The following is a 13,793-nucleotide window of genomic DNA, read 5'->3' as shown; positions in this document are numbered from 1 at the left end:
CCACCAAATGGCTGAACCCTGGCCCTTCAAGGCTGAAGAGCACAACGCAGGCAGGGCGCCCTCTATCTTTGAGCCATGAGGCTCTCTCAGGTGATGCTGGGTACCTTCCAAAGTCACTTCCCTGGAGTCACTCCCCCATTTACCTGCCTCCATTTCAAATAAGATGTACGTCTTAGGTTCTTTCAAATGACATTTTTCCTCTTAGAGGGGAATTGCTTCTGATTGTTTAAGAACCACATTCATCACGAAACGGATACAGATCAACAGTTTCCGTCTTAATTGCAGGATCCCATTGACTTCTGCATTGAGCAGCCTCTTGAATGACAGCAGAGCTTCATTTCCTGCTGTCAAACCTTGCCAATCCTGGGTGGGGGCTTGGGGGGGTTCACTAATAGAAAGACAGAGCCAGTACCGACAACAGGACTGAAGGGGCACGAAAGCCTCTCTCCACTTCTCCCAGGACCACGAGTCTGCCAGTCCAGCCCAGGATCTTCCCCAAATCACCCGTAGCATGTTTCTGCTGGGTCTGAGACTGAGTTAAACTGGCCTGTCCTGGGAGAAAACACAAAGTCCTGGTGGCCCTTCAGAGACAGGTTGTACAGTTCCCTTAACCTGACCCACCCTTCCCCTTTACATGCAGAAAAGCAATGCTGGTGTTTATCAGAGGTAGAGAGATCATTTCTCAGCAAGAGCACGAGCTTTTTGTCCAGATGAAAATATACAAAAAGCACATACACATATAAAAGAACTGCCACTTCCCCTGGAAAAGGAAGCTAGCCGGACATTGAGCAGAGCCATGATAGAAACAGCACAGGCTTTACAGTCAGAAGAGTGAGTTCAAGGCCACGTAACGGTTGGGCGAGCTTGCCTGTCTCCTCCCTATTGTAACCTCAGTTTTCATCCTACTTCAGAGAACGAGGGTAACAATAACACCCACCACATGCAGTTGCAGGAAGAATCAAAGGAGGCATTTGTGAATAAAAATGCTCTGTAAACTCTGTAACATCACATGAAGAGGAGGAGGGAGGAAGGTCTCTCTTATCCTCCAGTTTCTGATTCACCTTTATCATTCAGAGCAGTCCCTCTGCAGGTGAAGACCACCAGCCCACCACAATCAGGACCTGTCAATTCAGCACTCAGCTGGCAGCTATCAACTGCCCGTCTATTAACAGCCAATTATCTGGGTGGCTTAGTTAATCCATGGACCACGTGGTCTGATCTCCCGGAGATCCTAGAAAACAATGAGCCTGAAACACGAATGCCAGCTAATTTCTCAATGACCATCAAGGAGTTTGGCCTCCACTGTGCCTACACACTGCAGCTGCAAGTGATGGGAGCATAAATATTGATCGGCTCAGTCTCTCTGTGGCTGGGGGGGCGGGGGGTGGGGAATTAACGATTAGAGTGCTCTCAGAGGAACAACAGGAGCTACATAAATCCTCAGCCTAGGCCATTAGAGGAAAAAAATCCTAATTTCCAAACCTTAGTGAGGACTGAGGAAAGGGACTGATTGCCTCTTGGGAAAGAGCGTGTCACGATGGGGCGGTCCTACCCACCCTGGAGACGTTCCTCATGCTCTCCTGGCCGTGAATGAGATGCAAATTGGGTTTAAACAACGTGATCATTAGAAAGAGGCAGCTGGGTGGTGGCTCTCTTTGGCTGGGCACTCAGATCCAGTGGCAGGAACAAGTGCCTATGCTGCTCGCCCCTGCATTTCCTTGAAAGATCTCTGTAGTGCTCACAGTTAAGAAGACAAGTGATATGAGGAGAATTTAATTATTTTTTTAAGTGCCTAATCTCGTCTGTGGGAAATGGTAGGCAGAAGGGACTCTATACTTGAAATCGGCATTGTCTGGAGGCAGTGGTCCACTGGCCCCTTAATTCCAGCCAAAAGGACTTGTGCTGATAAAGGGCGTCTGAGCAGACACATCCCTCCTTCGGAAAGAACTGCCTTTGCGTCCAGACCAGCAGCTAGGCAAGCCGCTCCTGACCTTGGTCGGAGCCTGAAGGGAGGTACTAGGCTCCCAGGCCTCCAGACTTCTTTCCGGGACTCCTGACCAAGTGCCCTGTGCCTCTCTGCTCCAGGGCCCTCTTGCTTCCCAGAAAATGTGAGTAAGAGAAGGAGGAAGAATGTGATAAAGGGAGGAGAGTAAGTGATGGAAAGGAAAGCAGGAGGAAAGAGGACTCCCTGGGAGGCATATACATTCCTCTCACTGTAGACGTTATCTCCCTTCCTCTCGCCATCAGCTTCCTAGTGTCCATTAGGTCCTCTGATGGCGGCAGCTGCTACCGAATGCAAAGGCTGCTGCCCCAGAAGGTCATCTCAGGCCATTTATCCTCAAATACCAAAATGCCAGAGCCAGCAAATTTCAGGAGCTTCTGCAGAATTCCCCAGGGTGCCAGTGTACACGTGTGTGTGCATGCATGTAGTTTTCACTGTCCCAAAGGGGTTCTTTCTTAATCAGCTCAACATCTCAGGACTCAGAAACTGATTTAGTGTTTGGTTAATCTAGCGTTTCTGATAAAATAATTAAAAGATAAGTAATAGACTCAGAGTATCCGTGGTATAATTATTTAAAGCCATGAGGTTTCACTTCAAGAGTTATTCACAGGTAACGCAAAATGACTCAGACTGCTGGCAAGGCAAGTGGGAGATGGATAGATAGGGTTGTAGTGTGCTGCTCCCATTTCACAGATGAGGAGACTGAGCCCAGAAAAGACTATCTGAGTGATCCCTGGCACCACCGATGGCAGAAAGAGACACCTGGGCTCCCAGGTGTATTAGAAAAAACAGAGGGCAAACCCACACTTGGTTATGACATGATGGGAGCTGCCACGAGAGGGCTGGGGTCCCCATTTTTCGACCCTGGTGCACAGTTTGAGTCTCTGAGGTCCAGACAAGGAGGAAGGACAACTACCCAGCTCCGGATCACTGCGGGCAAGCGGGAAGAGGCAGCAGTCAGCTGTAGAGACTCACTTCCCCAAACAGATGGCGGGTCTATAACACTGATCTCAAGTGGAATGTGCAAAAGTCATAGCAGGGTTCACAGACACCCCCAGAGAGGGGAGCCGGGGGTTTGTCCCTACTTTCTAATTCAGATTCCTTTTCCGAAAAATACATCAGGGACTTCGAAATGCTCTGGAAGAATGACATAACTGTAAACGTTAGAAACTAAACAGAGGCACAGAAACACATTTCTTCAACTTCAAAATTTGTTCCTGGGTGCCTGATAATGCATAAGACTATTTTGGAAATTTGGGATGGGAGAGGTGTGGGAAAGGATGGAGGCAGAGGAAGCAGATGAGATGGCATGAACCTGGCCTCGTAAAGATCCTGGACCTTAGGCATCAGCCAAGGGCAACCTCATTCTGTCCCTGTTGAGCTAATAAATGACCTCTTATGAGTGGAGATTAGCACTTTTAAATGATACAAACAGATGAGCAACCTTGGAAAAGGGTAGTCTCTAGACAGGCTGGGGAAGCTTGTGACAGGGACATTAATTTCTCTTTCCTTTCTGGTTTTGTCCCTGTGTCTTCTCTGATTGCAGCAAGTATCATTCTGGGCCTCTGGGAAATCTTGAGATGGGGATTCCTGGTCTTTGTTTCCAAGAGCACCAGGCAACTTAGGAGAACAAGGGTTTAGGGACAGAGAGGGAGAGACAGGTCCCCAGATTGACTCAAAGAGATTCCCTTAAAATAGATCTGTGGGTCCCTGGGATACGGCCTGGGGAGAATACCAGCTGGGACAAGGGTACAACCCCAGGCAGGCCAAAACTGACCCGGGGAAGAGAAATTGCCACCAGCATGATGGGGCTGATCAAGGCAAGAGAGGAGTACAGGGGAGCTCAGGGTTTGGTTTCTTTTTGGGGAGGTGGGCGGGGGGGCGGTGGTTTGTTTTGTTCTGTTTTGCTTTAAGCTTGTTAATATCTAGAAAGCAAGGCATGCCATTTCTTGAATACCTGGAGTTCTAAACTGCTAGTCTCATATTTCCCAGCTTCTCATGGTAGCCACATCTGGGCCACGAAGGCAGCATCATCCCCGCCACCTTCTCCAGGAATTGCTTAGATGTGAAATCAGCACAGTGCCCAGCGTGGGCACCAGCACACACAGGCACGAATGTTCACGAAGGATGAAGGTTCATCTGAAAACGGGCTGTTTCTGGTCGTGCCAGAGTTGAAATTCCCTGAACAGAATCTAAAATATGCCCACGGAGCTTCAGCGGATTATTAGGGCCTCTCTCTAAAACTGATGAATTTGTGTGTGTGTGTGGAAGAAATTATCTAATAAATGAGGAATACAATGACAGTGCTATATACATAAGGCGTGTGCAGTATGCAAATATTACAGAAAACAAGCTCCTTTCTGACAGCTGTTTGCCACATTTCTAGCACAGCACAAATACATTTACATGGGCCCGAGGCACTTTACTCAAAGCCTTTACATTTCCAATACCTTCCTCCAAAATTACCCTCAGGCCTCACATTCTTCTTTTACTAAGCCCTAAGCCCCTGGCCTCGGAGAAGGCAATGGCACCCCACTCCATTCTTGCCTGGAAAATCCCAGGGACGGAGGAGCCTGGTGGGCTGCCGTCTATGGGGTCGCACAGAGTAAAACACGACTGAAGCGACTTAGCAGCAGCAGCAGCAAGCCCCTGGCCTAAATTTTAGTTTCTTGAAAATAAGAGAAAAATATGCTGTTTAAAAAAAACAAAAACAAAAAAAACTCTGTCAGTCATTGAATAATTCTCCAAATGGCAAACAAATGATAGAGAAGAAATGGAAACATTTTTCTTTTTTTTTTTTTTTAGTGGTACAGTACTTATTGCTAAAATCCTGTTTAAATGAAAGCATCAAGCTTGTTACATGATTTTCAATTAGGAATTAGAGCTTTGCTGAATTTGGGGGTGGGACTCCCCATAAAAATCAAATCAACATTGAAAAGTCAAACTTAAAGAAATCTTTGTTTGAGCTATTAATAGAACCAGCCCTTCTTGAAACTAAGAAAAAAACCCAATTAATTTTCTTAAACCAAGAGTGCAGCCTGGCTTCTCCATATCACTTGGATTGTGACGGGGCATAGGTTTTATTTTATTATCAGGCCCACTTTGGAGATCCCACTGCCAGGTGAGTGAGGATATTTCCTACATTGAGGAAGAGAGTCAGGGCCTGGTTCCCAGCAAAGGCAACTGGCTGCATGGAATGGACAAGCTGGGAAGTCCCCAGCCAAGGAGTCCTGGCTGCAGCCCTCTCCTGTCCAATCCCTCCACCATTTCAACTTCTCTAAATATTTCAGAGGGAAGGGAGCCCACTGCTCTTGCTTTGGAAAACAAACTGACCCTTCTACCACACTGGGAAGAGCCCTAGGCAGAGTCCCCATGGCTTCAGACACATCCAAGGCAAGAGCTCTCTCCCCAGGACTGGGCAGAAGCATCATCTAGAGAAATCTGGGATACTGAACTCACCCAACAACCAAATTTTTCACCCTACAATAGACAAATGTCCCTGGATAATTCTTACTGTTGAGGAAACAATCTCTGCCCTGGCAAATGATTCCTAGACCAAGGGTGTTGCAACCACCCAGTGACGCTGTAGCCTCCCACTGGACCTGTCCCAGCAGGGTTCACTCTGTCCAGCCAGAAGTGCTTCCACGGCCCCAGATGGCCTCCTCCATGGGTAGGGCAGGCCTCCCTCTGAGATGGTTTCCCCACAGACTACACCAACCTCCCTGGAGCTCTACAAAGACCAGCACCTAGGAATGAGTTATGAAGTGCTTGGAAAGTATACCTTACCTCACCCCATCATCCCCCAGCAAAGACCCAGGCATCCGAAAGGAAGGAGCACAGGCTGTGGGTGGTTGCCAGGATGATCCAATTCCACTCTTGTGCTGATGCTGCCACTTAATAATAGCCCTGCTATCTTGAGCCAATTGTTTAACCTCATTACTCAAGCTCATGTGCATTAAAGTATGATCTGCCTTATTGTCTGTGGTCATTGTGAAGCTTAAATGAGCTAATACATGTGAAATGGAGTTTGTGAATTTGTGAGATCCAATGCAAATGCTAGCTATTGTTATTTCACATGAATGCACATGCTCACACAAGCTTGGACCACCAGGAACTCAAGAAGAATGAAATTATTCGGCCATATTTACACGGGGCCCACTGAACCACAAAAAACCCCATAGACTTGATATTCTTCATCTAGCTTCCAAAACCATCTGTCAATAGGCTACTTCAGATTCACATGGGGCCCTTGTTAAAAAAAAAAAAAAAATACTGATTCTAGGACCTTCTGCCAAAACCCACAGAATCATAATCTCTGCAGTAAATATAAAAACATGTATGTTAAACGAGCTCTCTTAGGTGGTTCTGACATGGAGTCAGGTTTGGAATCCTACTGCACTCCCTGGGACCCAGCATGCAAATTTCCCGATAGATCAGTGATGGGAACGACTGTTGTGGCACTGAGAGGGACCTCTCTCTGTCTCTCCATCCCTCGCCTCAGATACATATGCACCAAGATGCAGAGGGGTGCTCATCCACCAGACACAAAATACACCCATGAATATACACACATATGTAAGTAGACACACAAAGTCATAATACAGGTGAAAGAAAGAAGAAATAGACTAACAAGAAAGGGTGACCAACAATAATAAGTATCAAGATTGTTCAAGTCTAAAGAATTCATGGTTATAAAGGAGACAGAAAATGGGGGAGAAAGAAGATGTTAAGACAATGAGCAAGTAGTCAAAACTAGGAGACCCCTGTTCCGTGGCTGCACAGCACTATATCTGACATGAGACCACTACCCCCACCCCATCCCACTACTCATTTGTTTGCAATTCTGCCTCAACCAGGAAGTCGTGAGAGCCACCCCTAGACGGCAGAGGCAGAGTGTGCTCCTCATAGCAATGCCGAAACCCAGCACAGAGCCTGGCCTGTGGCTGCACTGGGTAAATGTGTGCTCAACGCACGGCGGGATGAGAAGAAGCAGGTAAGGAAGAACAACAAAGTGCACGAAGGGAGAAACAGATCTCTGGTCCCAGCTCCCTGGAGTAAACTAGAATAAGCAAGCTTAAGGTAATGAAGTTCAACACAAAACAGAGAGAGTACATGTCCCCGCAGGCATCATTAACTGCATCACAAGAAGCAGAACCACCCAGGAAAAAGAGGAAAAGCTCCCCAGATCTATGGGCGGGTCCGAAGGGAATGAGAAAATCGATCCAGTGTGATGAAGGCTGTTGGAAGGCATCCATCTGACCTTGTCACTCCCCTGCTTAATGCAGCCTCAAGGCCCCCTGGAACCCTCAAGGTCCTACCCACAGGACTCTTACACATTACCCCCAAGCTCATCCCCGCCATCAGCCACATGCTTTGACGCTCGAATTGTGCCAAACTCACCCAGCATGCTGTGTCATTCCTCTCAGCCTGTTTGGTGCGATTAACCTCTACCTGGAACACCCTCCCTACCTAGTGCCAAACCTACTGTTCTTCCTTCTCTACTCAGTTCCCTGTGCCCTCCTCCTCCTCCTCCATTAAGTCCCCAGGACCCCACGACACCTAGGGCACACTGTATGGTCCTGGTCCATTCCTGAGCAAATCCCCTGCCTGCAGAGAATAGGTTCTGCATCTCTGTACCCACAGCAGCTAGCACACTGCCTGGCACACAGCAGATCATCAATAAATGCTTGGGGAATTCAATCAAGCACTGGCAAGATTTCAGAATGTAAGTGCCCAAAGACAGTTAAAAGGCAATCTCAGAGGCAACTTGATACAGTGGAAAGATCCTGAATATCAGAGGTCTGAGTTCAAATCAGTAGCATAAGGCAAGACTGAATCAGTTTCCTAATATATGGAATAAGGAGAATCCCACCCAACTCCTACAACTATTTATGAAGCACCCACATGTACCTGGCACCTAGTCGGTCCTTTGCGCTGTACTTACTCCCCTCTCTCCCCATTATTTTCAGTCTCCTGCTTGGGACCATAAGCTTCTCCAAGGGGTCTTTCACAGTTACTGGATGACCTCTCTGGACCCCTTCATAAATGTTGCCTGGCTGGTCAGGAAACCCCCCTGAGGCCCCCTTCTGTGTCCCACGGCCAGGTCTGTGGAAGAAGAGACCGAGGAATGGGGGCTCTGAGTAAAGGTAAGACTGAGCCTGCAGGGAGAGCCCAGTGGCTCCGCTCAGATGAACCGCCTGGGCAGGAGTTGGAAAAGCCACTTAGACTCTCATTTTCCCAACTCCCCACCAATACCAAGGCGTCTGTTTTTACAGGCTCTTTAGTGATGTTCAGGGCACATTCATTTCAACTTCCAATGCAGATGAAGAGATCGAAGACAATTATAAAGCAAGGGTTGCGACAGGCTGGGTGGGCCCGGGCGCCAGCCGCCCGGGACGCTGCAGGGCGCTCGCCCGCGCCGCACACGCGCGCGCGGAGCACCCCCGGGCCTCCGGCCTCCCCTGCTCCGGCCTGGCAGCTGCGGGAAGGAAGGAGGTCAGCGCGGCCGCCAGACTTCTCTCGGGCGCCAAGCGCCGGCCGGCCCTGCCACTCGACCCCCACCAGCTACTATCTCGCAGAGTCCACGGACCACCAACCCCCGGGCGGCTCGACCGCTGCGCCCTCGCCGCCCCGGGACCCAGGCGAGCTGTACCCAAGTTAAGAGCCCCGCTCCGCAAGCCAGCTCGCGCCCGCCACCCACACCCACTCCCACTTCCACACAGCGCGGGGCCGGGGATGCCCCCTGAGCTTTTGTAAAATCCAGAAATATCACACTGTAGCCGCATCCGGCGCCGGGTTACCTGCTCGCAGCGCCCAGACCCCCGCCCTGGCTTCCCGGGAGCCCGCAAACCCCGCGCGCGAGCTGCGCGCCCTCCTGCCAATCACTGCCCCGCGCCTGGCGCGCAGCCAAACCCCGTACCTTGGGGGTCTGCACTTCGGGTCCGGTCGGCACCTCCAACTTCTTCTTGGTTACCCAGAAGAACAGCAGCACGGTGATCCAGAGCACCCCGAAGATTGGCAGCACCAGGCGGCGACTCAGGCGCCGCATGGTCCCGCTTGCCTTCTCCTCTGGGCGTCACTGCGCCCCGGGGGCACCCCCTGGCGGTCAGGGTCGGCGGGGCAGGTGTCCTGGAGAGTGCCCTGCTCCCGCGAGCGCTAGCCCCGGGATCCGGAGCGGGAGAGGACCGGCGGGAGCCTGCCAGGCGCCCCGCCCGCTCGGGAGAGCAGCGAGCAGAAGCGGGGACCACGCGGTGCCCCGAGGCGCGGCAGGCGAGGGCGGAGGGGCCGCCAAGCTGGACGACCGCTCCAGCCGGAGAAGCGCGGTGGCCGCCGAGATGCTCCCCGCGCTGCCGCCGCCGCCGCCGCGAGGGAAACTGACTCGAGCTGCGGGGAGGGAAGAATCCGAGGCTGTGCCCGGCACCCCGCGAGGAGCTCCAGCGGGGAGTGGAGGGAGGGAGAGATGGGGGAGGGAGGAAGGGAGGACCGACAGACAGACCGACTCCGAAAGGGAATCCGGGCGGGAGCGAGCTGGGCTCTAAGAGCGGGCGCTATCGCCGCCCGCCCACCGAGACTCCGCCGCGTGCTGTTCTGGGGCCGCCCGCGCCGAGCCCCGCGCGCAGCTCGGGGGCCATCCTGGGATGGGGCGGGGCGGGGCTGGAACGGTGCGTCCGCGAGACCCGCCGCCCCCAGCTGCACGCCGGGACCCAAAGGCCAGCCGGTGCCTGGAGGAGCGGTGCCTGGGAGGACTTTCCCGCTCGCCACGGGGGTCTGCACGTGGCGCTCGCAGCCTGGTCCCGCTCTGTGTGCACCCACCCTAGGGGAGCTGGCGCTGGGACCTTAGGACGCTGGCAGGCCTGCTGCCTCACCCGAGGGTCACTCTCCTGGCCATTCAGGGCCAAGGCCGAGTTCAGCCAACTCCCCAGGGTGTTTCTCTGCCTGCCTGCAGGTGCCTGGCAACTTTTTCTGCTTAATGGAACGCTGAGTTGGTCTAAATTTAACTTTAAAGAAATCCTTTTAAAAATTAAGGTGCAATTACCTCCCTTAAGAGTTTTCTCTCCCTGAGCATCAGGGCTCTGTGTTTGCAGAAAGGGGGTGGGGGTGGGGTCCAAAGTTGGGTCAACCATGTGGTTGACACTGCAAAGTCAACATTGCAAAGTGACTTGGAGGGAGGGGGGTAGTGGGTGCAGAGGGCTATCTTTCAAAAGCCCTTTTCCCCAAATGCCTTTTGGAAGTGCATCCTTCTTCCTCTTGAAGATTAAAACTACTTGGGTCCAGAGGCAGAGCACAGTCTGAACCGGATTCCTACATGGGCCTCAGCTAGGCTGGAATGACACTGATAACACTGGATGAGGGGTTCCTGGCCCCAGTCAGCCGCAATAGCTGTGTGAATCACGGAGACCTCAGGAGGCTTAGATTCCTCATCTGTGAAATGGGCACGATTTACAAGTGAATGAATAGTTGTGAAAGCTAAGTGCAAGGTGCTGGTGTTACTTGATCATCTGATCCCTGAAAGGGGGGGAGAACGACACCTTGCTCTCCCTGGGGAACAGTGCCATCTGATGTGTGAGCCTGACTTGGAAGAATGCTTATCTCATCAAGTTGTTGGTGAGGTGAAAGTGATGCACCTCCTACTCTAGCCATCATCCTCTTTGCCTCTCCCCACAGGGCCCAGCATAGGAGGCAGGGCAGGTGTGAAGTAGGGCTCCAGAATTCACTCTTCAGGAAGACAAAGCCAGCAAAAAAGTGGAGTCAAAAATGGAGGCATCTGCTCCTGTATTTGGTACATTGTCTTTCAGTCACAGGACAGTCTTTCCTCCTAGCTCCATCGTGTTTTTGGCTAGGCTGTAGATAAGAAGTTTTGGGTGGGAACAAAGATAGAAAATAAAACAGCCCAGAAAAGCTGAGCAGTCTTGCCAGCCCATCTCAAGATTCAGCTGAGCTCTCAGACCATCACACAGAACCATTTGCCTTTATTAGAACTCTGTACTCTGAAAGGTTGGGGTAGGCTCCCCAGCCACTGCTTTGGCTGGGCAGAGGTCCAGGTAGATCACAGTCTGGGAGGGCTGGGGGCAGCAGCAAGAGAACCCCTCTCTGCAGTATCATGAGCTTCCTGGATCCCTTCCAGCAGCCTTGCCCTGGACCTGCGGTCTGGAGCCTGCTAAGTGTTCTGCGGCAGGCTCTGCAGGGGACCCCCAGGCAAGTTGCTGAGATGCTGTCAGCTCCAGGCAGGAGCCGCAGCTCCGTAGTCCATTGCTCAGCGCTTTGTGGTGCTGCTTCTGAGTAACAGATGGCAAACAGTTACACAACACCACCGCCAAGCTTTAGAGATGGTTGCAGCAGCACACACCGCCTGCTGCTGAGGATGTAAGGTGCTTCGTGCTGTCTGGCATCTGGGGAAACTGAGGCCCTAGTTTCCCCATGGCAGCTCCATCCGGGGCCTGTGATGCCTGGGAGTGCGGTTATCAACTTTCAAGGTGCTTGCTTCTTGATTACTACTTTGTCCTCCATTCAAGTGGAGGAGATTCCCTGGGCCTATGAAAGCTGTCAAGGGAATCCAGTTTTGCCAAGTGTCATTACCTGATCCAGCCAAAAGCCATATTAGTTTGGGTTATCAAGCCAGTCACTGTCATTAGGTTTGAAATTGATTTCGGACGGGACTTCAAACATCTGGAAGCCAGGTTGAGTCTCCATGCAGGGCCCAGCCCTTTAAGTCTCTCCCAGCCTCCAGCCTATCCAGGCATTCCCCCAAATATTTAAAACTTTAATAACCAGCTTAAGTAATGCAGAACACAGTTGATCCCAGTGGGGGATTAGCTATCATTGGTGATTAATCCAAGTGACTTTTTTCTCATCACAGTCTATATGGGGAAGAAAAGTTCCTAGCAAAAGATTTAACATGACAGGGAAATAAGAAAAATAAGTACATTCTGAATTAGGACTGTCCTATTGCCCTTTAATGGTTCACCCTCAGGTCTTGATAGTCTGGAGCAAATTCCTCATTTCCCAGGGTCTGTTTCCCATCCCTAAGGTCTTGCCCTCTCAAAGGCCTTCCAGCTCACACCTATGGGGTGGTAACCTTCCTTATCCCTGAATTGAAGCTTTTTTTTTTTTTTTTTTTTTTGCCACTCCTGTCAATTGGCAAGTTCTCTCCTAGCAGCCGAAGACATTAGAGACTGAATTGGGTATTGGAGCAGATGTGAGTCATCCGCGTTCGTATAAAAACTATGGAATAAAACCCATTATGGCCCGGGAACGCTATGTGAAGCAGCATATGGAGCCAATGTAAGCTGGGAAGAGGAGGAAGCCACGAAGTCCAGGGCATATGCTCCCCAGCGCCTTTGGCTGTGGGTTTTCACACTTTGCTTCTGGTTGCCTTTCGCTGTCTTCCTGTCACTCTCACTCAGCTCACTGCAGAGACTGCAGCCTTTTGTTCCTTTTGGATCCAATTCCCCGAATCCCTCCTCTCTGCCCACTGCGTGACTTCAGTGAGAGTGTGTGTGTGCGCGTGTGTCTTCCATCTGCATGCTTATTAGACCTGCCACTACCAGCGAGATGCCCTCTGTGCCCAGCCTAATGAGACTGCACCTACAGAGGCCCAGCAGCTTCCTGGTGAGAACTTTACTCCTTCCGGGCCGCAGGGAAATGTAACCAAGAGCAGGGCAGATTGGAGCACAGCAATGAGCTGACACACAGGCACGCCGGCCCAGCACTGACAGAGGTCTCCAGCAGCAAAAGGTACAGCAGCAAGAATTCAGAGGTGTCTGCCTTCATCCCACAGTCGTACAAACACGAGTCTTTGGGCCTGTTTTTGCATCCTGCTTTGTTCAAGTTCTCTACCTGTAAATAATACATCAGCTCTCTTTTCCTCTGTGTTCCTCTTCTTTTTCTTTGCCACTGTAGATTCTGTCAAACTGTATGTCCCGTGTCTCCTGCAACTCCTTTTTATAGAGTGATAGGATAGTTCAGTGGTAAATGGGAATGAGCTGTCACCAACCCTCTTCCTTCCTCTCTCTGCCACGTTGGTGCATCTTTGTCAAAAGAATAAAGCCAACCAGCTTTTCCTCTTATCTTCGCTGAGTAGATGGGTGGCTTTATCTGAAGGATCTGAACCTCACCTTTCTGGATCTTTCTCTATCCATTAAACACCTCCTTTCACCACCCTACTCCCCTCAACCCCTCCTTCCCTTTCTTTTCCCTTCTGTTCCACTGTATAATTTGCCTCCTGGAAAGGGATTTATATCTTTGCATTTCAAAAGCCTGCTCCTTTCTTTCATTATTTGAAATGCCCCCAAACTTTCTTTGTTCCTCACCCAAATGCCAAGTATAAAACTCACTATTGCTGCAATGATATGCCTTTGCTGGTTGTGAAAGTGGTGTGATCTTCAGAGCTGGTGTCCTGCAGGGACCTGAGCCAGGGACCACCCCTCCCCCCATGGAAAATGTAAAGTTCTAGCAGCATGAACGGATGACCCAATTAGCTTAAAGAAAAGTAGAGGGAAATTCTTTAACCTGAATTACCTAGCAGGGTCTCTGAAAGAGGGGAACAGGAGCAGGAAAAGAAATGGAGAGATCCAAACAGAGATTTCATCCATTCCCCAGGACCCAAATTTCAGAGAGCCACATCTAATGGTCACGTGCATCATCTCTGAGAGTCAAAGACAGTCTTGTTGTTGTTTAGTTGCTAAGTTGTGTCCGACTCTTTGAGACCCCATGGACTGCAGCACATCAGGCTTCCCTGTCCTTCACTATCTCCCTGAGTTTGCTCAAACTCATGTCCATTGAGTCAGTGATG

The 13,793-nt window shown here is 50.8% G+C and overlaps 1 protein-coding gene across 1 annotated transcript in view; it reads right to left on the bottom strand.

Moving 5' to 3' along the window:
• GALNT14 (polypeptide N-acetylgalactosaminyltransferase 14) overlaps positions 1–9,609 on the bottom strand; it is a 215,704-nt gene extending 206,095 nt beyond the window's left edge. The window contains exon 1 of the mRNA XM_027555741.1: positions 8,922–9,609. Coding sequence (XP_027411542.1) covers positions 8,922–9,050 — 129 coding nt within the window. The 5' untranslated portion in view covers positions 9,051–9,609. The remainder of the gene's footprint in view (positions 1–8,921) is intronic.
• Positions 9,610–13,793: the final 4,184 nt, after the last annotated feature.

The sequence above is a fragment of the Bos indicus x Bos taurus genome, chromosome 11 (genome assembly GCF_003369695.1).
Source record: "Bos indicus x Bos taurus breed Angus x Brahman F1 hybrid chromosome 11, Bos_hybrid_MaternalHap_v2.0, whole genome shotgun sequence".
Lineage (NCBI taxonomy): Eukaryota > Metazoa > Chordata > Mammalia > Artiodactyla > Bovidae > Bos > Bos indicus x Bos taurus.
The sequence above is the reverse complement of the archived record's forward strand: the minus strand, read 5'-3'. Positions and strand labels throughout refer to the sequence as shown.